At 36.9% G+C, this 27,495-nt stretch overlaps 3 protein-coding genes across 3 annotated transcripts in view; all 3 read right to left on the bottom strand.

Moving 5' to 3' along the window:
* LOC308495666 (ankyrin repeat domain-containing protein 26-like) overlaps positions 1-5,749 on the bottom strand; it is a 49,941-nt gene extending 44,192 nt beyond the window's left edge. The window contains exons 1-3 of the mRNA XM_081080640.1: positions 4,889-5,749; positions 3,400-3,549; positions 235-305 (exon numbers count right to left, since the gene is read on the bottom strand). Of these exons, the coding sequence (XP_080936766.1) occupies positions 235-305; positions 3,400-3,549; positions 4,889-5,389 (722 nt within the window). The 5' untranslated portion in view covers positions 5,390-5,749. The remainder of the gene's footprint in view (positions 1-234; positions 306-3,399; positions 3,550-4,888) is intronic.
* On the bottom strand, positions 5,431-25,839 carry LOC308495668 (uncharacterized protein; the record flags this gene model as incomplete). The annotated part of the gene is made up of 10 exons (XM_081080642.1): positions 24,879-25,839; positions 23,043-23,219; positions 22,360-22,393; positions 19,759-19,831; positions 14,939-15,023; positions 14,550-14,611; positions 11,607-11,679; positions 8,534-8,604; positions 7,224-7,361; positions 5,431-5,805 (listed from the first exon to the last, which is right to left on the bottom strand). The coding sequence occupies exons 1-10, from the start codon at positions 24,904-24,906 to the stop codon at positions 5,431-5,433; spliced, it is 1,116 nt and encodes a 371-aa protein (XP_080936768.1). The 5' UTR covers positions 24,907-25,839.
* Positions 25,420-27,495, bottom strand: part of LOC308495667 (uncharacterized protein) — a 45,164-nt gene continuing 43,088 nt past the window's right edge. Inside the window, exon 9 of the mRNA XM_081080641.1 lies at positions 25,420-27,462. Within this exon, the coding sequence (XP_080936767.1) occupies positions 27,295-27,462 (168 nt within the window). The 3' untranslated portion in view covers positions 25,420-27,294. The remainder of the gene's footprint in view (positions 27,463-27,495) is intronic.

Here is a 27,495-nt window from a genome sequence, read left to right on the forward strand (position 1 = left end):
TTGAAAAGCGCATGATTTGGCAATTGTGCTATTTTTCTAGTTGTGAATTTTGCATAATGTGCAAAATTAGAGATAATGTACACAAATTATTCTTTTCAAGGTAGCTCAAAGCTGACATTTTGACCCAGCTTCACACTCATGTGTTTATTGTTATAACTGATCTAATGGTCATACTACACTACACATCTGCTTTATAAATACTCAAGTTATTTTCTGTGCTGCTTTAACTTATACTTTGGCACGTGATCTTGCATCTTCTCAGTGCATCGTGCATCCTCTGGATGTCGAGCTCCTGCTTCTTGCAGCTAAAATAAAGAAAAAGTTATGTTTACTGATGATCTATGACATCTGACAATTAAGTTCGCAAACCTGTTGCAATGATGTTGCTCCCCTTTTTTTATATATATGTGAGGGACTGTTCATTATGAATTTCTACCAACTGGACACACAGTTAACCAAGTTTACTCTTTGGAATTGCTTAAAAGATTGTGTGAAAAAGTTAAGACGACCTGAACTTTTAGCCAACGACTCATTGCTCTTGCATCACGACAATGCACCAGCTCACAGGGCACTGTGTCTGAGGGAGTTTTTAGCCTGTAAACAAATAACTGTATTGCAATACCCTCCCTACTCACCTGATCTGGTCCCCAGTGACTAAATATGTCATTATCCAAAGATAAAGAAAATATGGAAAGGAAGACTATTTGATGACATTCAGGACATCAAGGGTAATATGATGACAGCAATGATGGCCATTCCAGAAAAAGAGTTCCAGAAGTGCTTTGAACTGTGAACTAGGCGGTGGCATTGGTGCAGAGCTTCCCAAAGGGAGCTTTGTGACCGCAGTGATAGTCAGCAACGAGGTATGGAGCACTTTTTCTTGAATGAGTTCTCACAATTATCATACCTTGTGGTACAAATACCCAAGAAATCAAACATACTGTATTCCAAGCATCCCATCAACTCTAATTTTAAATATTCACATAAGTGAATTACCAGGCTAGTCCAGTGATTATGAAAGTTAACAGGCTACTCTTGGGGGCAGTCAGATAGTCATGGAATAGTTTGAGGGGCAGTAACTAAATAAGAGCCAAAATGCCTGGGTTTTTATCCCAAGTCCACCAGTTATTAGCTGGGTGACCTTGAGCAAAATACTTAAATTTTTTGGGTCTCAGTTTCTTCATGTATAAAATGAGACAATAGTGGCATCTACCTCACTGGGATATTGGGAAGATTAAATTAGGGAACATATGTAATAGAAAAGGACATGGCACACAGTAAAATCAAAGGGTTTGCAGTTAGCATTATTGTTGCTGTATTTTAGGTTCTAATAAAATTTGATATTTTACACAGATGGGATGCGAATGGAAGTGGTCTCTTACACCAGTTACACTGAAATCATTCATCAAACTATCAGCAATGTCAAAAAATGGGGAGCATTAAGCCCAGAATATAACCCCAGTACTAAAATCCTTTTACCAATTCCAAGAGCCAACAGTACATTTTCTCTGCTTGTAATAATGTATACGTTCCTATGTACACTCAGTGTAGTCCATAATGAGTATGGACTACAATGCAAATACCACCTCCTGGATTGAGCATACAATTTATATGACCGTGAGAGGCAGGGTAAAGCCACTGATATGGAAATAACGGACTCTAGTGCTAAAGCCAACTTTCCAAATCAATTCCTTCCCAGCAACTGGTTCTGTGGGGATGTGTCAGAACTCAGAGGAGCAGATGGAAGCAGCACGCTCTGGCAGATCAGAAAAGCCGTCCTCCGAGCTGTAGTTAGAATGTGCTATCGACCTGTACACCCTGGCTGGCTGCAGACAGGAAGGGCTGGCTCCCTTTTATTTTAGTTTTTTATTTTTATGGACAGGGGGAACATGAGCATTTCACTGAACAATTTTCTATTAGAGATGTGCTTTCAGTTTTATATATAATTGTGAGAAATATTTTCAGAATAAAAGTTTAATTATATCAATGTCTCCAAGGGGAAGTATTGGTTTGGTATAAAATATTTAATTTTATCCTAACAACTGTTGAAGAAAACATTTTCAATTTATGCAAGGATAGGTGCCATCACATCAAATACTATTTCCCCTTAGACAAACTTATACTTAGAAAGACAGAATTCTCTCTCATGAAAAATTGAAACTATGTCAAATTTAGGGCTTGATTGCTCTGCACAGACTATCCGACAAGTGCTGAGGAACACGGGTTCAATGAGAGTTCAAACAGTCAGAGAAAGCTTCATGGAGAGGCCAGATTGGGAGCCAGAAATCCGGGGGCAGGGAAATCAAAACACTGGCTCCCACCATAACTTGTAAACTCGTGTTCATAGCAGAATTATTAACAGCCAAAAAGTGGAAACAACACAAAGTTCCATCAGCTGATGAATGGGTAAGTATTTTGTCCACAAGGTGAAGCAACATTGGGCAATAGGAAGAAATAGCTCACAACTGATGTGTGCTACAACACGGTGGAACCCTGGAAACGTGATGTTACGTGAAAGAAGCGAGTCACAAGGGACCTCACATCGTGTGATTCCATTTACATGAAATATCCAAAGTAGGCAAATCTACAGAGACAGAAAGTAGATTGGTGGTTGCCTGAGGCTGGGAGAGACAGGAAGATAGGGTGACAGCTAAGGGATGTGGGGTTTCTTTTGGGGGTAATGGAAATGTTCTATAATTGTGGTGATAGTTCCACATCTCTCTGAATGTAACAAGAGATATTGAATTGTATATTTTAAATGGTGAAATATGATATGGGGATTGCATCCCAATGAAGATTAAAAAACACACAAATATAGTGAATCTGGATTATTTTCTTAATTCTCTATTGTGGGTGTGCATACTATAATGATCAACATATTTCTACACTTTTACAATATTTCAAAAATGAAAACAAAATGAAGGAAATGCCTACTTCAACTGGTTTGTATACTGAACTTTCTGTACAAGTTAGTTTGAAGTCCATGAAATATATACCAATGCTGTAACCATTTACAAAAGTGATGATAAGAAATAAGACAAATTTCTGAATCGTTCTAGTAAGCATTATCTTCTGATTTTAAATGGCTGCTTCATCCTGGTAATGGAGATATCACTACAAAATATTGTTTAGTAGGAAGAAAGTCTCTCGATTTCTATGAGGAATGCTGCCTATTTCTCAACGTTACCAAGGGTATAGATATAAGAAAAAACATACGTTGCAAATAGCAGGATGGAAGCCAGAGTTTAAGGAAGAAGTGCATTATAAAGATAATAAAATTATAATAAATTAATTACACCGAAAACACAAAAGAAAGCTGCCCTTGAAAATCAGGGTCTTAAAACACTTTATATTAATCAACTATAGATGAACTGTTGACAGGTTACATTTCACACATACCTGACTCCTGATATGCTCTAATGTCTTGAAATCCTGTGTCTCAGCTTCTGAATTCATACGGTAACGTGATCTATCCTCCAGTGAAGCCTCTGACATAGACAGTTTTTTTGTGGAGTCAGGTAGCTCTTGTTGAAATCGTCTCCCAAGCATCTAGAAAGATGATTCTGTTAGTGATCTTATAATCACATCTATTAAATTATGTTAAAATTTGCTAACTCTAACATATTAATATAATATGTAACTCGAAAAAGATCACCCCATGCATCAGTTCACCTTGTTTTCTTCTTTTGGACACAATTCTGTCTACTGAATCTGGGTAAGACACAGAAGGTGTTATCCTGCTGCCCACTCACTATTACGAAGGTTACTTGAACAACAGATTCAGCCCCACTCTCCACTTCCCCTGATGAAGCCGCAGAGCTTAACAATCTACTGACATCTCAAGGGGAAATTGGTATGTCGGTGGGACTAGCGGTCGTCAAGTATACATTGTGGAATGTTTTCCCCCTTTTTTTATCACAGGCTTAAATTGACTTCACAGGTCCTCACATATGCAGTCCACTGCTCACAACCTTCCAACAGATTCCTGTATCTTAGAAGAAAAGCAAACTCATTCCAGTGGTCTTCATGGCCTGGACCTCCCTTCCTGCTACACATGAATCCTGCCTCCCCTCACTCGTCTGAAAATGGAGACCCAGTGCCAAATTAATAAATCAGAGACTGCTAAATTCTCTTTGAAATGGACAAACTTATGTCCAAATGATAGTAAATGGGCCTTGTGATGAGAAAAATGAATTTGTAAAAATATTCAAGGACAATTATAGATAGCAATGGGAAGATTAAATCAAGTAGAGTTTTGATAAAACTCCTCACATTTGTCCCAAATTATGATTTAATGAAAAATTAGCTGCCTTTAAAGAGGTCACAGGTCCTAAGAATACATTATTTGAGACTGAAATAGTTCCAATTTATATCAAATTGACATGAATAAAAACAAAATTATACCAACTAAAATGTGGAAGAAACTACTGAGGGAAAGGGACAGCATCTACACTTCAGTTCATGTGGGAAATCTAGAATTAACTCTCTAGGTAATCCACTTAATTGAACCTCTATCTCTAAAAACTCAGTTTGCATAGGAGCATTTCCATTTATCTGCTTCATAATGGTATTACAATGTGGTAACAGAAAGATGAAAATTATTATTGTAGCAGTATAAGACTAAATCATTCATATCAATATGTATCTAATAACAATTTATACCTTAAAATTTCATAGTCAACACAATGCCTTTACTCAAAGTAAAGCACCTCACAGGTCTAAGTTTTGTTTGCTGGATACAATGTATGCTTTTAAGCTGTTAGAGCAAATACATTTGTAATCTATATATTTTTAATATTCTGCTAGATTCAACATTTAGCCATCATCAAATATTTGAACATTGAATTTTCTTTCAGGAAATGTGAAAACTATCTTTCTGGATACTTACCTCTCTTTCTGATTTATCGTTTTCATACTGGCACATTCTTCCTTTCAAGTGATTCAATTTGCTGACTAACTCCTTAGGGCTCTCTTTCACCACTGGATCTTGTTTTTCACATTCAGCTTGACGCACTGTTCTAAGCCCCTGAAGCTGCTCTTCAATATTCATTCCTGACTTTTCATTATTGTCACTTTTGTGGAATGCATCATCCAGTTGCCTTCGAAGAAGCATGTTTCCACTCTGTAGGTCAGATCTTTCCTCCTTTAGGGATTCCAGCTTTCCAGTATACGGGTTCAATTTTTCTGGTTCCCTTTGATTCATGTGTTCAATTTCCTCCTCTTGACACTGAGTTTGGTTTAGGTCTTTCAGTACAGGTTCAGAAACCAATGTCCTTTCTCTGACATCATATCTTGCGTGAGGGAGCTCAGTGTCTAAGCTATTGGATTTACTTCCAGCTTTAGGAAGTTGCTGAGAATGAATCTCACTGTTTTCTTTTAGGTTACACATAGCAAACCCGATGTTGTCCACGAAATGCAAGCATTTATCTCTTAATTCCTGGAAAGAATTAATTGCTTACTAAACTCATGATGATGGTCGGATTCCGCTTCTGTTTTCAATCTTTCTTTGCTTTGTCTTTCATTCTCCAGTTGAGAGTTCAGCATTGTATTCTCAGCTGTTGGGACATTAAGCTGTCTGTTATATTCAAATACTGTTTCTGTTAGCGTTTCGTCATTCTGTTTTATTGTCTTTTGAAGACGGTCCTTCTTTTCTTTTACATTTGCAGTGTCCTCAAAGTATTTTTTTTCCATTTCCTGCTTCTGAGTTATGAGTGTGTCCCTTTGTAGTCTTAGTATGGCGATTTCATCCTGCAACACGTGATTTTCATGCAACATGTCTTTTGCTTTTTCGTAACTCTCAGAATCCTAAGTAAAACAAAGGAGACTTGTAGCTAGCACTCAATGAAATGACATATCATGATATCCTCTGAAATTAAAGAAGAACCTAAGTGTTTATATAATGAAAAGGTTGCAGTACGTGGATATCCCACTGTAAAAATACAATGCTGAATCCAAACCTCCAACTTTATACGAGCATAAATTCCCCAAAGTTAAAAAAATAATAATATAAGATGCTGAATCCATGAAAGTGAAAAAGAGAATTTTAAAATCATCAGAGAATTTTAAGAGTCTCAGAACTGGAAAGGCAGCAAACCCAGAAGGCATCAAATAGAATATTAAGAAGTATGACTACATTTTAAAATAGAGGTCACCGTGTGAATATACACCTATCCCACAGTAAGAGTATTCACTCTGCATACATTTGGACTGATTACATTTCCTAGAATTTTTTTCCCAAGAATACTCAAAAGATATTCTACTTTTCTAATATTTTCAGAGTCAGTTGTAAGATGAAATCTACTAATCACTGATAAATCTAGGCATTACGCTAAACACTTCTTTATACATCAATGAACTCTTCGTTATCACAATTTCAAATAGAATGATTACAAAGATGAGCAAGTTCAGGATTTTTTCCCAGGACTTTGGACTCTACAATAGGGTGCTTGCTGCTCTTCTAGTGTAAATATATAAATTCAAAAGAAGCCTTAGATTTCAAAAAAACTCAGGGTAAATAGGCTAAAAATTATAGAGCTCTTCTTAGAAAATAGAAAATTATTGTTAGAAAATATTTGCTGCTGCTTAAGTGTTGTTTCCTTTTCATAATGTTTAAAGGAGAAATAAATGAGAAATAGGGGAAAACACACTGACTTCTTTGAATAAAACACTCACCAATAAATTATCACTAAGTATGCATCATGGCATACAATTTTCTTCAAAAGTTCCTAGCACTGAAATAGGACTCTACTTGGAACAAATTGTTCCTTTTCTCAAAAGTAGGAGAATGAGATCTAAAAGATGGTCTCTGCACTGGCTATACTTCTACTCCTTACAATCAGCGGAAGTGAAAACTGACCTCTCTACTAATACAGCAAGGGGATGAAATCACTGCCTCAAATTGAAACTTCTGTTATTAGTAACAATAGTTTTGAGATTGTAGAAAGCTCATCGATCCCTGTAAAAAGTATTGAAAACCTCCCCTTTAGATGACACATTGGGAATGTCACTACTTGACTGTTGGACATAAAAGGATTTCAATCAAGAATATGATTTATTGCAATGGACCAAAAATGTCACTCTCCCTAAAATACACACACACACACACACACACACACACACACACACACACACACTTTTAAAATCCTCTACAATTCCCATATGTACAACATTGGTTTTTAAAATATGTACATACACACATATTTGAAAATGACTAAACAAAATACCTCAGAATTCATTTTCTTAAGATTTATTTCTGTCTCCTTTTGTTGTTGAAGGCAATTGGTCAGAACTGTGTCATGTAATATTTTGTTGTCCTGTTCTCGGGAAAGTGGCCTCTGAGTGTTGTTTTCCTCTTGTACAACCTAGAGAATCGAATATGAACAAAGAAAAATTAGAATATAACTAAAATTTAACTGTTAAAAATCTTAATCTACGTTTACTTACTCCCAAATTATCGGACTTTAATTAGAAAGTGAAAAATAACTTGCCTTAGTCTAAATTAGAAGAAAAACATGAATCCGCAAAACTAATTTTGTCACTGTTTGAACTAAACAATTGGTTATATGTTAAATCCACCCAAAAAATGAAACAGTAGATGATTTTTAATGTCACAGAGGCTTTCTCATTTAAAATAGTTCACCCCACCATGTCTTAAATAGTGAGCCCCTACAGTGAATTTAAGAATATCTTTTAAAGATTAATAACTGGAGAATAGGCAAACTTTAATTAGAAGCCCACATCATTAACATCAATCAGTAAGAGAAGTAAATTCCTAAATATTAATTCACATTATACACTATGAGTGTTACACATTGTGTTATACATTGATATAATTATCTGTTGCATCGAATTCTAACTTATTCAATACCCACTAGTAAGAGCAGACAAAAAATTAAATCATATTTACTGATTTCCTACACTGAAAGGAAAGATATTAGAAAGTTACTGTTTGTGTCCTAACAACCAAAGGTCCCATCCTGAGAAGATGTGATTCTCTTAAAAAGCAGTTGAGTTGAGTGCATGACCCCATTCTCTCCCTGAATGTAGACGCAGAGTCCATTACACAGAGGTCACAAGGAAGAATCCATCTCTAACCTTGGCCTTAGTGACCAGCCATACGGAACTGCACATTTTGAACCCCTGAAAATCATGACTCCTTTCACGTGAGCCTGAATCAGTGGCCATCATTTTTACATGGTTCATAATTTCAACTGTCTCATCATGTGATTCAGTATTTGATGTTACTTTCTTTTTTATTTAAGGGAGTTATAAAAATTAAAGGAGCAAACAACATTCAGGACTTTATTATTATTATTTTTGCCTCAATCCAAAGATAAAGTTGAGCTATGAATATCTATAGATTCTAACAACATTTTAAGTTTTGTAACTAGTTCAAATGTTATAAATATCATTCAGTTATGACCTTTTGACTCTAAAAGGCTAGCATGGAAGGTAATTTCAATTGGACTCTATTATATTATTAAAGCACAGAAAACCATATTATACTAGAAATTTAAAATTAAATTTCACATACATGTGTGTAGTTCTTTTCATTTCCATCAAGCCTCGCTTGTCCTTCCTCTGATGTCATTCCTAGGTGTTGTCCTGCTGACAAATCTATGTATTAGTTAAAACGAACTACTTAGAACAATTAGATAAAAGCTATAATCTTTATAAATACAGAAAATAACATCTTATCAACTGAGACTTCAAATTAAGCGTCATCTTTTCCTGAATATTTACTTTACTTAAGAAATACTTCTAATTAGCTAACACTTCTAATTAGCTAACAAACCATTTGGGAAATATGAGATGTCACAAAGTGAAAGGCATACAAACATGTCAAAAATTCATCCACAAATTCATTCAATGAACATCGATAGAAAAACAATCAGAAAAAAACCCTACAATTTAGAAATGCAGTACAAACACATCGAGTTGCACTATATACTCTGTTCTCTACCTCGTAATATACCTTTTGAACAACACCCTAAGATTCAACTGCAATGTCATTCATTGTTTCCAGAATGACTTACTTCTGATGCATTTATCAGTGTACACCCTTCCTTATATCTGAAATGTTTTCCTCTACTATTCTGAAAATTTCTTTTCACCTTTGAGGATTCAGCACTGGGGTTTAAGGAAGAAGACAGAGAAGAGGAGACAGACTGCGGACACAGCTGAGATTCCCATCACTGCTGGGAAAGTCAATTCTAAAATATATAAAGCCATAGAAAATCCAAGAAATATTTGATTGTTGGTTTCGGAAGGTGCTTTTTCATTTACAATACATACAGTTTTAACTGATACTTTTGAATTCAGAATATAAAACTAAAGCTAAGAAACTATGTTTTGTTTCACTAGGCAACCTTTAGATCTTTATGAAGTTTTCCCATCTGGTCCTAATGTTCTAAGTATAATTCTGCTGCCCACTCCCCAGAGTATGCTAAATACTAGTCTAAAGGAAATCACGCTTTCACCTCATTCTCTTTCTTATTTCCATATGTTATTGTGGTTCAGGAAGAATGCCAATGTCTTGCTAAAAGTCATTCTGTTTGGCTGTTAAGTTCCATAAACAGAGTAAACATGAAGTAGATTTTGCCACAAAATGACTATTGGAAAGTCAGAACTACGATCAACCTACATAGAGGTGGGCTAGAGTTGAACACTTTCTGTTTCTTTATTTCCTTCTTTGCTTTCTCTGTTTTCTGGTAGCTGTGATTCACTCAAGTCATGGAGCCTATAATTACATAACAGAAACACACCTACAATCTGAGTCTCTAGTTTATCTATTACGGTCATCTGTCCAAACTCTGTGGATGCTGACAGAGTTTTGCTCATGGAGTGTGATGCAAATGGCCTTTTATCACCAACTTTCCAATCCCTGCATCTTTGACCAGTTTCATGATTGGAGGTCAAAGAAGTAGAATCCCAATCTGAATTCTGGGATTAAGTTTTCATTTATCAGGATGTAAAAATAACACAAAGTTGACTATCTTGTAAAACTTCCTTTTTCAGAGAAGCAGTCACACGTCCTCTTTTCCCCCAAACACACTATTCCTTCAGAATACATTTTATTTTAGGTGTCCTACACTTGCCATTTACATAGGTAAGTTTAATTAACTATTGTCACGCAGCAATTTCTATTACATAATGTGTTTCCAATTAAATATTTCCTTCTTAATAGTTAAGATGGTGCAGGGTATGCTTTTTTTTGTTACTGTCAAAAGTTATGTGTAACCACTTAAGTTTAAATATGCATGACAAACATGGGTTTACAAAAACTTTTAATGAATCGTACTACTTCAAATAAGAAACTATTTATTATAAGAAAATGGTCTTTTCTAAATGCTCCAATATCTTCAGAATTCGTTTTTAAACCTTAGATAAATAGATATTCATATGACAAATTACAGTCCTGGGCGACCTTATTGTTTCCAAGGAAAAATGGGATCAAACTGGGTCCCCATGAGCTCCAAAGAGTACAGGGCACCATGAGACAGAAAACAAATACATAACAAAACATTTTCCTTTTGCTTTTTAAACACAATCTCAGCTTAAATCTATGAGACAAGTGAAAGAAAACCACAACAACTGTAGAAGTGAAGCTTTAAAGCCTCTTTTATCACTTCACATCCAGGAAGCCCGTACATCATTTAAAACGGTGGTTTCCAATGTCATGTGAGAATCCGTGAAGTCCCAAGGTCTGTCAGTCGAGGGGCCCGAAAAGGTCAAAGCTATTTTCACAGAAAGACTGAATGTCATTTGCCATTTTCACTCTCATTCTCTTCTAAGTGTACAGTAGAGTTTTCCACAGCCGTGATATCACAGCTCTGATGGTGACATCATAGCTCTATGGTTACTGGGTCGTAGCTCCAATGGCTCACGCAATGCATGACTGTGTGTGCTCGTATTTTAAATTGTTCAGTTTTTATTTCTAATATTGTAACTTTCTATGGAGACTACCGACTTAAAAATATTCTTTGGAATTCTCAATAATTTTTAATAGCATAAAAGCATCCCAAGGCACAAAAGCTTCAGAATGCCTTTTTTCAAAGATTGTGTCTACCAAATATTTATTATCATTAATTACTTCTCCCATTTTTAATAATCGAAGACACCATAGACGCACGTACACACATAGCCAGTGTCTGCTCAGCAGAACATCTGGTTGGCTTAAGACCATCAGTGTCACAACACTAAGAGGAAGTAAAGTTAAAACACAAATGACATGGTAGCAACTGAGGCTTACTTGGGTAAACGTCAAAATTCAAATGACCATTTGAAACGCTGGAAGTATCTTCCAGTTTGATTATTAACCTCTGAGAACCCCTATTAAGTACAGGGGTTCCAAACTGGGACATTTAGGATATCGAAACAAGAGGAGAAACATTTTAGTGAAGTCACCCTTTTAAAATCTTGTTTTCTTATTCCTGTCGATGTCTTTTTTCTCAAACATCGATACCAACAATGACATCACGTTGTTTATGTGAAATACTTCAATTAAATTTGTAACAAAGGAAAGTAAGTCTGAATAGAAGACTGTGAGCATGTCAAATGTCCTTGCGTACTCCTTCCCAAAATTAAATTGGTATTACACAGTGTACCTGGTCTGAAGGGTTGCACATCGTCCATTCCTACAGCTCTGTTAGGAACAGGATCTTCCACTTCAATGCTCGGCTGAAGGGGTTAGGAAACAAGATGATTAGTAATTAATGGACACTTCACACCATCTCTAGTTAATAATTCAGGATGAAAATGTTAAAGTTATTACCTCCAAGAAAAGGATTTTTTGAAAAATATGTGTTTAAGCATATATTAGGTTCGTGCAAACGTAATTGCAGATTTGCAATTTTTTTTAACCTTTTAAACCTCAATTACTTTCACAACAACCTAATACTTTGATAAGTGTACTTGATATAACTGTTAAATATTTCTAATGACATTTGTTTTTTAGTGTTAAAACAAGATACTTGCTTGACATGGTAAGAACCCTTGGTGTATGTCCAGTTGAGTTTAGACAGAACATTTTAGAACCTACTTCATCTATGTCAACAAGAGCTAGGAAAAACCGAACTCTTATTTGACAAAAAATTTGATAGAAAAACATGATTGAACCAAGTGGCAAAGAGATAAGAAAAACTTTTCATTAAATTGTGTTTCAATAAATGATAGGGAAAATGTTATATATAGTTATGCAACTTTTCAAAAAAGTATAATAATTTCTAATCAGGGAAAAATAAGAACATTTATTTATTATAGTCATCTGAAATGTACCAGACACTTACTATGCACATTTTATTTCTTTTCCACCCAAAACAACAAATATGAAAACAGTTTGATGATGGTTACCCCACTTCCTGCTTGGTGGCCATTCCAAGACATTAGAATGAAATGATGAACAGATGTGATCCATTGTTGTCTCTGCCCAGCAGGTTTTGCTCCTAGATCTTCACATGACTGGCTCCTTCTCATGCTTCACTTGGCCGTTTTTGTCACCCTCAGAAAGATCTTTCCTGACCACCGAAACTGCACTCCCACTCCTATTCCAACTACAACCGTGCCCCCCCCATGACAATATTCTCTAACCCAGCATTCTCCATTCTCTTTAAATGACCCAGATATAGTGACTTACAATGGACTGTTCATTTGTTTTTCTGCTCCTACAGCTACAGCTGAACCCCTGAACTTCCCCATTCAGTGTCTAACTGCCCAGCACAAAGCTGGTATCTAACTAGAAATTTACTCAAGGTGAAACACTGAGCTCGCACCAACAGAGCCTCAAGTACCGAAACACTACACATCTACAGGGTATCGCCTATCACAGTCTCCTGAAGTTTAGCATCCCCCAGATTGGAAATCCACATGCCCCTTCTAACTTTTCCACTCTATTCTTGACACTACTGCCATTTGATTGTCCTTCAGGTTTACAGAAAGTGTCCTCACCATTTAGTAAGTCACTACGGCCCACTGTGATCATTGATTTTATATTTCTATAGCTCCCTTTACACTTCGCAAAGTGTTTTCACATTTGTTACCACATTAGTTCATTCCACATACTGAAAGGTAGGCATAAGTACCATTACGACAAATGAGGTCACTGACATCCGACAGGTTAAAAAGAAGTTTCCCCAAGATCCCACAGCTAGTAAGTGACCGATCCAGGATTCTAGTGTGTTCTTATCGTCAAACACAGTGCCTACACCAGTAGGCTGCAGTTGCCTATATCAGAAGATCACACCTTTCTTATATCTTTCAACAGCTGTCATCTCACATTGGCTCATCATTACATTGTACTTCTAGTACTACGAGTACGGTCGCCATCAAGTTACTCAATGCTTGCTATTTTAACTGAACACGACAGTTGTTACATATTAAAGCAGCACTCAGCCAAATTGTTGTTAGTGTAATCCAACATATTATTAGTATTCACCAGGCTTTTCCTACTGTAGAAAATGTCCTTGCGGACCTATTTGACAATACAAATATAATGATACTTTGATATCCCAGACATTATGTTTCCTAGTTCCAAGTTACAAACAAACCCTACTATCCAAATTCTTTCTGAATTTCATTAGGATATTTACACATCCACAAAAACCACAAAGTCATGCATTTGGGCATAGTTCGAACTGGAATAACTTTAATTTTTAGGTAAAGTTAACTTCACAACCCAAACCGATTCCTTATGACTTGGAAGCCTACATGTTTTATACTATTCCCAAGATTCTGTAGCTATTGAGTTACCCATCCAGGATTCCATTCTGTTCTTTCCTCAAACACAGTGTCTAGACCAGTAGGCTGCAGTTGCCTGTATCAGAAGATCACACCTTTCTTATCTCTTTCCACAGCTGTCACCTCGCATCAGCTCATCATTACTTTGTACTTCTATTACTACAAGTATGGTTGCCATCAAGACACTCAATGCATGCTATTTTAACTGAACAAGACAGTTGTCCTGTATTAAAACAGCGCTCAGCTGATTACTGTTGGTATAATCCTACGTATTATTACTATTCACTATGGTCTTTTTTCATTGGAACGGTTTCTTGCAGATCTATTCGACATTACAAATATAATAATACTTTGATGTCCCAGGCATTATGTTTTCAAGTTCCAAATTATTAAAAAAAAAACACCCTACAATCCAATTTCTTTCTTTCTGACTCATTAGGACATTTGCACATCTACAAAAACCACAGAGTCATGCATTTGGGCATAGGTTGACCGGGAATAATTCTTTAGCTTTTAGGTGAACTTAACTTCACAACCCAAACTGATTCCTTATGACTTGGAAGCCTTAGTGTTTTATGCTTTTCCACACTGACTTCCTTAAGTGACACTTGCAAGTTAGCAGAATTGTACTACGCTGTCTTATTATATTACGCACATAGCTAGTTTATTCATTATAGGATAAACCATAAAAAATGATTTGTATGAGGAAATGCAGAGGCGAGAAAGTAAAGTCAAAGCATACCTTTTTCATTTTAACATCACTCAATGGTGATATTTAAAATAGTAATGATAATAATAATAGTGTAAGACAGTACCTCAGAATCCCAAGGTGATTCTTCATCTTCATCTTGTCCTAATCCTAATGATGACTTTATAACTATAAAATGTAGTCACAGGTACATTAATGTGAACATATATTACTATGCATTTTAAGTACACATTCAGTCGTGCTTATTTCCATAAAAGTAATAGCAGAAAAGAATTCAGGGGAACGAAGCATTTGCAAGAAGAAGCAGCTGTTAGTAGTGGGGATACTTTTGCCCAAAAGATAGGAAAAAATGCTTAAAAGAAATGAATATCACATTTGGATCGACACATGTTAGATTTCTTTATAGCAGAGCTTAAGCTAGAAAGAATTCATAGATAGTCACTAAATTACCACTTATATTATTCTGGTGTGCTCCATCAACACAAGTCAAATTACCATTGTTTGCTTGGTCTTGTGGAGCACTTTCAATAATATCCACACGATTTTCTCTTTTTCGAATTGCTGGCTTGGTTGCTTCTTTCTATTAAAAAAAGAAAGAAAAAAGAAAAGAAAAACCCAACTTCAGAAAACATCCTATTCATTTACTCATTGACTCACTCACTCAGTCCATCCGTAGGTAAGACAAGAAAACTTTACTGTAGCCGTCATAGGCACAGACCCAGGGGAAGATGGAAATAGAAATGAAACATTTTGTCCTACATTCTAGTAGGAGTAGAGATATAATACATGAAAAATAACAACAGAAAAGTACCGCTCTCCACTTCGACACCTGAAGTGAATAAAGTATAGTAAGGGCACAAAAGAGACGACAATCCGTTGTATCAGGGAAGCTCAGCAGATACTGCAAAGATAGGGCTGCATCTTGAAAGTTATACAAGGTGCTGAGGGAAGGCATGAAGGGGATTCCAGAAGGGCAGCAGGAGCAAAAGCCTGAGGTGTGAAACAACATGTTGTAAGTGAGGGCAGCAAAGGAATGAGGTAAGCCTGGAACTCTGAGAATGGGATGGAGAGACAACTGCAGAATCAGAACCAAATCAAAGAAGGCACATGTCATGCTAGCAGATGAATTCTACCCTCACGTAATGGGGAGTCACTCAGGAAGCAGAGGTGTTGCATCATCACAATTCTAGTTTACAACAGCCACTCGGGCTGCAATTTATGATATTGAGGACTTCCGTTTCTTTCTAGGATCCTATCCATCAGCCTGTCTTGTGTCACAGCATAGCCTCTCCCCGGTGCCTCCAAACCCACAAAGGCAGCTGCCAACAATAGGTCACTTTGTAGCTTCCCCTAGGTGGCTCCCGGTTGGGCACAAGCAGCAGCTGACTTGGGCCTGCCCCACAGCCCCTCCCAAGAGGCCCCAAATCCAACACACCTGGGGATCAGTTTCAGCAACACCAGAACATCACCAAAATAGCTCCATAATGACACGCCCAAGCCATGGACTGAGCAGACACCGGAGCCCTGCTACAGCCGATCTCACTCTGTGGGGTCAGCCCACACACAAAGGTTCATCTACTGTAGTCACAGCCAGTCGTCCTGAGGGTCAATTCCACACCCAGATGTGCCAACAGCAATAAGGCTCAAGTACAACAGGAGGGCACACACCACCCACACGAGCTTCTGGAGCACCCGGCTCAGGTGACCGGGGAGACTGTACCACTGGGCCCCACACGACACCTGGTATGTAAGGCAATACTGTCAAGACGAGGAGAATTAGCAGATCTACAGAATACAGAGAAACAAACACAGAGAGGCAGTGAAAAAAGAAGAGAGAAAGAAACATTTCTCTAATGAAAGAACAGGATAAAACTCTAGAAAAAGAGGTAAACCAAACGGAGACAAGCAATATACCAGATACAGAGTTCAAAATACTGGTTATAGGGATGCTAGATGAAATTAGGGGAAGAATAGACAAAGTAAGTAAAACTTCAACGGAGAGACAGCAAACATAAAAAGGACATAGAAATCGTTTAAAAAAAGTCTGAAATGAAAAATACAATATCTGAAATGAATAATTTATAGATGGAATCAGCACCACATTTGGTGAAGCAGAGGTTCAATAGTGATTTGGTAGACAAGGTAGCACAAACACCCAATCAGAACAGAAAAAAAATGAATATAAATAAAAAAAAAATAAAACAGAAAGTGCTTTAAGGGATGTCTGGGACAATATCAGGTGTAACAACATCCGTAAGGCTATCTAAAGGAGAAGAGAGAGAGAGAGCAGGAATTGAAAACCTATTGGAATACACAATGATGGAAACCTTTCCTAACCTGGAGAAGGAGATAGACACACAAGCGTAGGAAACACAAAGAGTTCCAAACAAAATGAACCCAAACAGGTCCACACCAAAACATATCATAATTAAAATTCCAAAGGGTTAGGACATGGAGAGAATATTAAAACCATCAAGAGAAAAGTAGTTAGTCACGTACAATGGAGATCTCATAAGACTGTCAGGTGATCTCTCAAGAGAAAATTTGCAGGTCAGAAGAGATTGGCAAGAAATATTGAAAGTGATGAAAAGCAATAATCTACAACCAAGATTACTATTACTGCATCCGGCCAGGCTCTCATTTCGAATCAAAGGAGAGGTAAAGACTTGCCAGAGAAAAAGATGATGGCATCAGCACCAACAAACCAGTATCAAGAAATGTGAAACGAGGACTTGAAAAAAGAAGTAGAAGTAGAAAGAGAAAGAGGAGGAGGAGGAGGAGGAGGAGGAGGAGGAGGAGGAGGAGGAGGAGGAGGAGAAATATGAATAATAAAATGGCAATAATTACATACGTATAAAAATTACTTTAAATGTAAATAGGTTAAATGTTTCAGTCAAGACATAAGGTGGCAGAATGGATAGGACTACAAGAGCCATATATATGACATCAAACTCAAAAATTTTTGCACAGTAATAGAAACCATCAACAAAATGAAAACACGACCAGATGAATGGGAGAAGATATCCAAAACACATAAGGAACTCATAAAACGTAACACCAAAAGACAATGCAATTACAAAATGAGAAGAGTACTTGAATAGACTTTTCTCCAAAGAGGTCACACAGATAGCCAAGAGACATACGAAAACATGCTCAGTGCCACTAATCATCAGAGCGATGCAAATTAAAAGCACAATGAGCTACCACCTCACACCTGTCAGAATGGCCGTCATCAATAAATCAACAAACAACCAATGTTGATGAGGATGTGAAGGGAAGCCCCGTGCACTGTTGGTGGGACTGCAAATCTGACCAGACACAATGGAAAACAATATGGAAGCTCCTCAAAAATTTGAAAACAGAACTACCAGGTGGCATAGCAATCCCACTTCTGGGTTTTTCTCCGCAGAAATCCCAAACACTGATTTGAAACATGTATGCATCTGTATGGTTCTATTTACATAATTTACAATACTCCAGATAAAGAAATAACTGAAGTATCCATCGTAGTGGATAAAGAAGAAGTGGTACATATACACAACAACATACTACTTGGCTGTAAACAAAGAACAAAATCTTACCATTTGCGACAATGTGCGTGGACCTAGAGGGTATTATTCGAAGTGAAAAAAGTCAGATAGAGAAAGGCATACACCACATGATTTCACCTATTGGTGATATGTAAAAAAAAATAAATGAACATAGAAAAAAGAAACAAACTCATAGGTGCAGAGAACTAACTGATCGTTGCTCAGAGGGAAGAGTATTGGGGAACAAACTGAAAAGGTTAAAGGGTTAAGAAGTACAAATTGGCAGTTATAAAATAGTCATGTAGATGTCAAGTACAGCACAAAGATATAGTAAATAACACTGTAATAACTAAGTATGGTGTCAGGTATACCACACTAATCAGGGTACCACTTTACACATTATAGAAATGCCTAACCACTATGCTGTACACCTGAGGCTGACATCATTGAATGTCAACTGTAACAGAAATGAAAAATTTTACATTTAAACTAAAAACTTTCTGAAATTTAATATTTTATTATGTAGTTTTTAAGAATCACTGCTTTTCACCAGAGTAAAGAAAGGATCCTGTCTTTTGCAGACACGGCTCCTTTCTTTACTTTGGTCAATGCATCATGGTCAATGGGCATAAAATCTCACGGACATGTTTTTATAGGGAGCAGCTAAGAGCATCATCAGCTTTGGAGCCAAGTGGATTTTGCATCAAACCCTCAAACTTCTCCCTGGCTACTGCAAGACATGCTGCCTAGATTGCCTTGGACTCCATTTCCTTATCTCTGAACATGAGGATTCCCTTTCTTGACAAGGCTATTCTGAGGATTAAATCAGATCATGCTTGTTACAGAATAGGTACAGAACAAGTGTTGATTTGACTATGGAGTATTTCAGCATATCAGTTAAATGAAAATCTGTGTCGCTCTTGCTTATACGGGCGCAGGGGCCCACACATCAAAAACCATGTAATCAAACACGCCATTAAAACACTAAACTTGAAAAAAAAAAGAATCTCTGCTTTTCAAATTGGTTATTATTTTATACAAAACATATACTCTTCAATTAGATAAAGACATTTAAAATATTCACAATGCAATGATGTAGAACATAGTGGAATCCCTTTGTAATATGGGTTTTGAGATAGACAACATGATTTCTAAACTTTCAAAACTTCTACTATTATTTTAAGTCTAAATGATGAACCTGGTATACCGGAAACTAATATAAAATAATATGGAATGTCCACGGGATGTAAGTGAAAAAATAATGGAGAAAACACTCCCTCCTAACAAGTATACCCTACCAACATACAAAGCGTAAAAAAATAAAACTATATGTCATATGCTATATAGTTTTAAAACTGAAAGGTATCAGGAAGAATTCATGACTGTTACAATGAGTACCTGATCCATTAAAGATTTCATTTCGGGATGAGTATGATAAAAGTCAGGCTGGTATAACGTAAAAGTCACATTAAGAATCCTTACCTTTAACCAAATTGCATATCTCCGTCACTGTGGGAAAACTCCCTATAGAATTTTACTATCACTATACATTTCCCAGACCCTTCTTTTTTCAGCTCCCAACTTCGATACTTACTAAAATTAAAAGAACAACAACAAAACAACGAAGCATCAAATGGTCATATGTTATAAAATGGTTCACCTTGACCAATTTTCCATAACAAACATAAAACAATGATAGGTGGAGCACTACTAAATTTTACAACTCGGCGCTACACAAAACTATATTAAGAGCACAACAGTTAATTTCACACAGGAGCCTTTTACCTTGGTACCAACATCGAAGAGTCCATCGTCTGACGTAGACCATGAATCATCACTGCCAGGTTTCCAGGAAAGACTTCCGGGGAAAGATACACAACAGACACAAGTGAGTTCATTTCTTTACAAAGGCAGCAACAACAACAACAAAAAGAGTACAATTCAGCTATCTGCATATGAAATGAAGTTTCTTGATATGATTAAAATTTAGATGATGTTCTAGAAAAGCTATCAGTTATCTATTGCTGCCTCCACCACTCCCAACTCGTGCAATATTTAATGAAGAGACACTCTAAGTTTCCATAACAAAGAATGACAGCAAACATGTTGGCAACACCTGAGAGTACCTTGTTTTCACCAAAAGTCCTGAAGGCTGAATTGAAAACGCAATTAATAGCTGATAATAGGAACCTGAACTGGGACAAAAGCAATGACCTAAATCAAGGTAGAACGATACACTGAGCCTTCTCCACGGTCTGTCCCTGGTTCAAAGATTAATCTGTGTGGGTCAAAAACGGCAGTCTTGCTTCTTTAACATAGAAAGCAGTTACTAAACTTACCCCATTCCTTGTTTTCACTCAAAAACACTACAGTGAGGTCCCTGAAATGCATGAAATGTTTGCAACTTACATGTACAAAAGTCAAAGAACAAATATGTACGTTGTTAGCCTCCCCACTCCCAGATCACTTGTCCGCAAAGCTTCCTGGCAATCTCCAACCTTGAAAACTTCAGCCTACGAAGGCATAGACTCCTGAAACAAGGTTGGGCTCAAATGACCCACAGTAGGAGTTCTCTATTTCCCTGTTCCTGGAAAACAAGCTAAATGGAGCCTCAGTCATCCACTCCCAACACAGGCATGTTACCACCTATCCAACTCCATTACTGGTTTCACAATCAGTCCTCCCTCTGCCCAACCCTCCATCTCCATGGGAAGGACATCAGCGCGTTGGGCAAAGAGGTAGAGGTGACGAGAAACCTGCCGTGGGCCATAGATCTATGTAGTTCAGCAATCTCCAGTGCCTTTGGACTCAAGGGGACCCCCTCTGTAATTTCGGGTGCAGGTGGATGATACCACATTCCTACTTGCTCTAAAGAGAATGTTTCCAGAGGCTCAAAGGTTTAATATGTTTTCATACAAACCTTAAATTTTGCTGGTTCCTCCAATTCAACAAACAAAACAGCAGCAACCTGTTCAGGCAGGACGCCCTTGAGCCCCTTATTTTAATCTGCTTTTTTAGACAACTACCAACATCCTGTGTCCTTCCTTCCTGTAATTTCTCTTTACCTTGTCATACCCTCCCATTCTGATCTCTTTTCCCTCATCTGATCCCTAATCTCTGCTCTAAGAGCCTTATTCCTATCCCAACCTGTGTTGTTCCTCTTGAAATGTAGATTCCCCTGCTAATTCCATTCTTAGCCTCTTCCATTGCATTCACTAGAGCTTTCCATAATTAAAACACTCACCCAAAGGATGATAAAGAAGGAAGTGTACTGGGCTTAGAAACCTACACTTAATCTCATTTCATCACTCACTGTACTCAAAGAAGTCACTTCAATCTCTTACAGTTCAAACTCCTCATGTGATCAACCACTTGACCAAAACATTAATGGCAGCATGAAGTACTAGGGGGTGTTTTGAATAATTAATTGATAACATTCCTTCAACACCTGGAATTCTATGTACCTTTGATTCTGTCAAGAAAAATGGAGAATACTTAGCTGGCAGAAGTGGAAAAAAATAACACAACAACAGCAACAAAACTACCCCGAGTAAAGCAGAGAAAAAGGTAAAATATCAAGAAAAGTCATGGAAGAAGGAAGAAAGACTCTGGAAAAAGAGAAAAAACTTCCTAGAACAAGGTAAAGGTATTAGCCAGAAGGAAAACACAGTCTGAGGAGTCAGTAAGTAGAGAAGTCAATTAGAAATATCCTCTCAATTTGTGCTGAATTAGCACAACAGTCTATACAGAGATGATCTTCACTTACAGAACGACGATTCGTCCCAAGAAGGGTACATCGCATTATACCTGAAAACATTTATCTGATTAGGTCTTGCTTATGTACAACCTGTGGTTCTGTGGCCACAGCGAACTGACATATGCCCTCAACACTGATGGTGAAAACAAGGTTCTCGTGACTGCTGCAATTGTCAAGTACATTAAGACAAAAGCTTGGGCTAACTGGGCTTGATAGGAAACTTCTAAATCAGCATTAAGGCATCACTAAACGGGACTCTCTGAGGCCACCTGACGTGCACCTGAATCTTGAATCCAGACCTGTCCAGGCACTTCTCAGTACAGGCTGAGGGACAAGAGAACGGACTTGGGAAGCCAAGCAGGCTGAAGGTCACATCACGGGTCAGCCACTTGGTAACTATGGAACCAAGTGTCAATTAATCCACCTCCTGGAACCACACTCCTCTAATGAATAAAAACGGCCGAACAGCACAGCTACTTTGCAAATCTACTGTGCCGACGACCTGGGATAACCAATGTTAGGCACATAGTATAGGGTCTAGCCCAGAGCAGAACACTCATTAAAGCTTACTGGCTTCTCTCCGCAGTCTCTTAGTTAACATGCAATTTTAGAAATCCATAAAATCCTACCTGCTTGCAGGGTCGCATTGAGAACACTCATCCACTGTTAAAAGAAAAAAAATTCAAATACATTGTAAATACACAATAGAAAAACACAGAACTTTGAAAGCGTCAGATTCAAGTGATGTAAAAATATTTGTTTGGGAACACCCCTGAAGACTATAGTAGAGTGAATGTTACTGATACAACTGGTGGGCAATTAATACATGAAGAACTTTTACTTCCTCTGCTGTATATCTGTGTGTGTGTGTGTGTGTATATTTATATTTATATATTTATATACATACACATATACACAGATATATATATATATATATATACAGATATATACATATGTACCTATATATGTGTGCATGTATGCATATATACTCCCCAGGGTACGTGAAATACTAGTCTAAATGGATTCACCCTTTCTCCTTATTCCCTTTCTTATTTCCTTATGTTACTCTGATTGAGGAAGAATGCCAATGTCTTGCTAAAACTTATTCCATTTGGCTGTGAGTTGCGTAAACATAAAGCAGATTTTGCTACAAAATGACTATAGGAAATTCATAACTACGATCAACCTACACAGAGGTGGGCTAGGGTTGAACTCTTTCTGTTTTTTTTATTTCCTTCTTTGCTTTCTCTGTTTTCTTGTAGCTGTGATTCACACAATTCATGGAGGGAAGAATTATGTAAGAGGAACACACCTACAACCTGCGTCTTTCGTTTGTCTATTACGGGCATCTGTCCAAACTCTGTGGGTGCTGACAGAGGTCTCATTGAGTGTGTGGCAAATGGCCTTTTATCACCAAATTTCGAATCCCCGGATATTTGACAAGTTCCATGATTGAAAGTCAAAGAAGTAGAATCCCAGCTGGAAAAATCTGAAAATAAAATTTTCGTTTATGAGGAGGTAAAAATAACACAAAGTTGACCATATTGTAAAACTTCCTTCTTCAGAGAAGCAGTCCCACGTCCTCCTTTCTCCCAAACACTCTACTCCTTCAGAGCTCATTTTATTTTAGGTGTCCTATACTTGCCATTCACGTAAGTTAAGTTGAATTAACTATTGTCACTCAGCAATTTCTGTTATATAATGTGGTTCCAATTAAAGCTTTTCTTCTTATTACTTAACATGGTGCTGTGTGTGACATTTTTTGTCATTATCAAAAGTTATGTCTAACCGCTTAACTTAATTTTAAATATGTGTGACAAACATGGATTTAAAAAACTTTCATTGAATGGTACAATTCCAAATAAGAAACTACTTATTACAAGAAAATGGTCTTTTCTAAATGCCCCAATATCTTCAGAATTCATTTTTAAGCCTTAGATAAACAGATATTCACATGACAAATTACAGTCCTGGGCGACCTTATTGTTTACAAGGAAAAATGGGATCAAACGAGGTCCCCATGAGCTCCAAAGAGTACAGGGTACCATGAGACAGAAAATGAATATATAACAAAACTATTTTCCTTTTGTTTTTTAAACAATATTCTCAGCTTATAACTTTTTAAGACAAGTGAAAGAAAAACACAATTGTAGAAGTGAAGCTTTAAATCCTCTTTTATCACTTCACATCCAGGAAGCCCGTAAATCATTTAAAACGGTGGTTTCCAATGTCATGCGAGAATCCGTGAAGTCCCAAGGTCTGTCAGTCGAGGGGCCCGAAAAGGTCAAAGCTATTTTCACAGAAAGACTGAATGTCATTTGCCATTTTCACTCTCATTCTCTTCTAAGTGTACAGTAGAGCTTTCCACAGCCGTGATATCACAGCTCTGATGGTGACATCATAGCTCTATGGTTACTGGGTCGTAGCTCCAATGGCTCACGGAATGCATGACTGTGTGTGCTCCTATTTTAAATTGTTCAGTTTTTATTTCTAATATTGTAACTATCTATGGAGACTACCGACTTAAAAATATTCTTTGGAATTCTCAATAATTTTTAATAGCATAAAAGCATCCCAAGGCACAAAAGCTTCAGAATTGTTATTTTCAAAGATTGTGTCTACCAAATATTCATTACCATTAATTACTTCTCCCATTTTTAATAATCGAAGACACCATAGGCGCACGTACACACATAGCCAGTGTCTGCTCAGCAGAACATCTGGTTTTAAGACCATCAGTGTTACAACACTAAGAGGAAGTAAAGTTAAAAAGAATTGTCATGGTAGCAACTGGAGATTACTTGGGTAAATGTTAAAATTCAAATGACCATTTGAAATCGCTGGAAAAATCTTCCAGTGTGATCATTGGTAACCCGTATTAAGTACAGGGATTCCAAACTGGGACATTTAGGGTATCGAACAAACGGAGAACTATCTTAGTGAAGTCACCGTTTTAAAATCTCATTTTCTTATTCCTGTGAATACCTTTTCATCAAACACCGATACTAACAATGACATCACGTTATTTATGTCAAATCCTTCCATTAAATTTGTAACAAAAAAAAGGAATGAGGAAGAGAAGACTGCAAGCATGTCACATGTCCTTGCGTACTCCTTCCCAAAATTAAATTGGTATTACAAAGTGTACCTGGTCTGAAGGGTTGCACATCGTCCATTCCTATAGGTTTGTACGGAACAGGATCTTCCACTTCAATGCTCGGCTGAAGGGGTTAGGAAACAAGATGATTAGTAACTAATGGACACTTCATGCAATCTCTAGTTAACAATTCAGGATAACAATATTAATGTTATAATCTCCAAGAAAAGGACTTTTTGAAAAATATGTATTTAAGCAAATATTAGTTTGGTACAAATGATACTGCAGTTTGTGCAATTTTTTTTAAACGTTGTAAACCGCAATTACTCTTGCACCGAACTAATACCTTGAAAAGTGTATTTCCTATAACTTGAAATATTTCTAATGATACATTCTTTTTGTTTGTTTGTTTTTTTAGTGTTAAAACAAGATACTTGCTTGACATGGTAAGAAACCTTGGTGTATGTCCTGTTGAGTGTAAACAGAACATTTTAGAACCTACTTCATCTAGGTCAACAAGAGCTTGGAAAAACCAAACTCTTATTTGATAAAAATTTTGATAGGAAAAATGATTAAATAGAATGACAAAGTTGTAAGAAAAGCTTTTTGTTAAATTATATTTAAATAAACAATAGGAAAAACATTATATATAGTTATGCAACTTTTCAAAAAAGTTTAATAAATTCTAATCAGGAAAAGATAAGAACATTTATTTACTAACCATCTCAAATATACCGGGCATCTGCCATGCACAGTTTATTTCTTTTCCACACAAACAACAAATATAAAAATGGTTTGATGCTGGTTAGCCCTCTTCCTGCTTCCTGACCATTCCAAGACACTAGAATAAAATGATGAACCCACACGATCCATTGCTGTCCCTGCCCAGCAGGTTTCGCTCCTAGACCTTCAAATGACTGGCTCCTTCTCATGCTTCACGTGGCAGTATCCCACACAGACATTTACTTCAGGTCAAAACACTGAGCTCGCACCAACAGAGCCTCAAGTACCGAAACACTACACATCAACAGGGTATCGCCTATCACAGTCTCCTGAAGTTTAGCATCCCCCAGATTAGAAATCCACATGCCCCTTCTAACTTTTCCACTCTATTCTTGACACTACTGCCATTTGATTGTCCTTCAGGTTTACAAAAAGTGTCCCCACCATTTGGTAAGTCACTACCGCCCACTGTGATCATTGATTTTACATTTCTATAGCTCCCTTTACACTTCGCAAAGTGTTTTCACATTTGTTACCACATTAGTTCATTTCACACCCTGAAAGGTAGGCATAAGTACCTTTATGATGAATGAGGTCACTGACATCCAACAGATTAAAAAGAAGTTTCCCCCAGATCCCACAGCTAGTAAGTGACCTATCCAGGGTTCTAGTGTGTTCTTATCTTCAAACACAGTGTCTACACCAGTAGGCTGCAGTTGCCTATATCAGAAGATCACACTCCTCCTCTCTCTTTTCACAGCTGTCATCTCACATTGGCTCATCATTACTTTGTACTTCTATTACTACAAGCATGGTTGCCATCAAGATACTCAATGCATGCTATTTTAACTGAACAGGGCAGTTGTTGTGTATTAAAGCAGCACTCGGCCGATTGTTGTTAGTATGATCCTACATAGTATTACTATTAACAATGCTCTTCCTTCCCTGGAAAAGTTCCTTGCAGATCTATTGGAGAATACAAATACAATAATACTTGCATGTATCAGGCATTATCTTTTCAAGTTCCAAGGTATAAAAAACCCTAAATTCCAAATTCTTTCTTTCTGAATCTCATTAGGACATTTACACAACCATAAAAACCACAGAATCATGCATTTGGACATACTTCAAGCTGGAATAATGCTTTAGCTTTTAGGTGAACTTAACTTCAGAACCCAACTGATTCCTTATGACTTGGAAGCCTTCTTGTTTTATACTATTCTACACCGACCGCCTTAAGTGAACCTTGCAAGTTAGCAGAATTGTACTACGCTGTCTCATTATATTAAGCACATATGTATTTTATTAATTATAGGCTAAACCATAAGAAAATAATTTAGGTGGGGAAATGCAGAGGTGAGAAAGTATAGTCAAAGCATACCTTTTACGTTTTAACATCACTGAATGGTGATATTTAAAATAATAATGATAAAAAATGACAGTACCTCAGAATCCCAACATGATTTCACAGCTCCTTTTCCGAATCTTAATGCTGATATTTTAACTATAAAATGTAGTCACAGAACATTAATATGAACATATATCACTACGAATTTTAAATACACATTCAAAAATATTTCCATAAAAGTAATAGCAGAAAAGAATTTCGGGGGGCCGAAGCATTTGCAAGAAGAAGCAGTTGTTAGTAGTGGGGATACTTTTGCAAAAAAGATAGGAAGAAATGCTAATAAGAAATGAAAATCACAGTTGGATCTACACGTGTTAGATTTGTGTATAGCAGCACTTAAGCTAGAAAGAATTCATAGATAGTCACTAAATTATCACTTGTATTATTTTGGTATGCTCCATCAACACAAGTCAAGATATCAGTTTTTGTTTGCTCTTGTGGAGCACTTTCAATAATATCCACACCATTTTCTCTTTTTCCAGTTGCCGGCTTGGTTGCTTCTTTCTATTAAAAAAAAGAAAAGAAAAACCCAACTTC

This window comes from Rhinolophus hipposideros (genome assembly GCF_964194185.1).
Source record: "Rhinolophus hipposideros genome assembly, contig: HAP1_SCAFFOLD_87, whole genome shotgun sequence".
Taxonomy (NCBI): Eukaryota; Metazoa; Chordata; class Mammalia; order Chiroptera; family Rhinolophidae; genus Rhinolophus; species Rhinolophus hipposideros.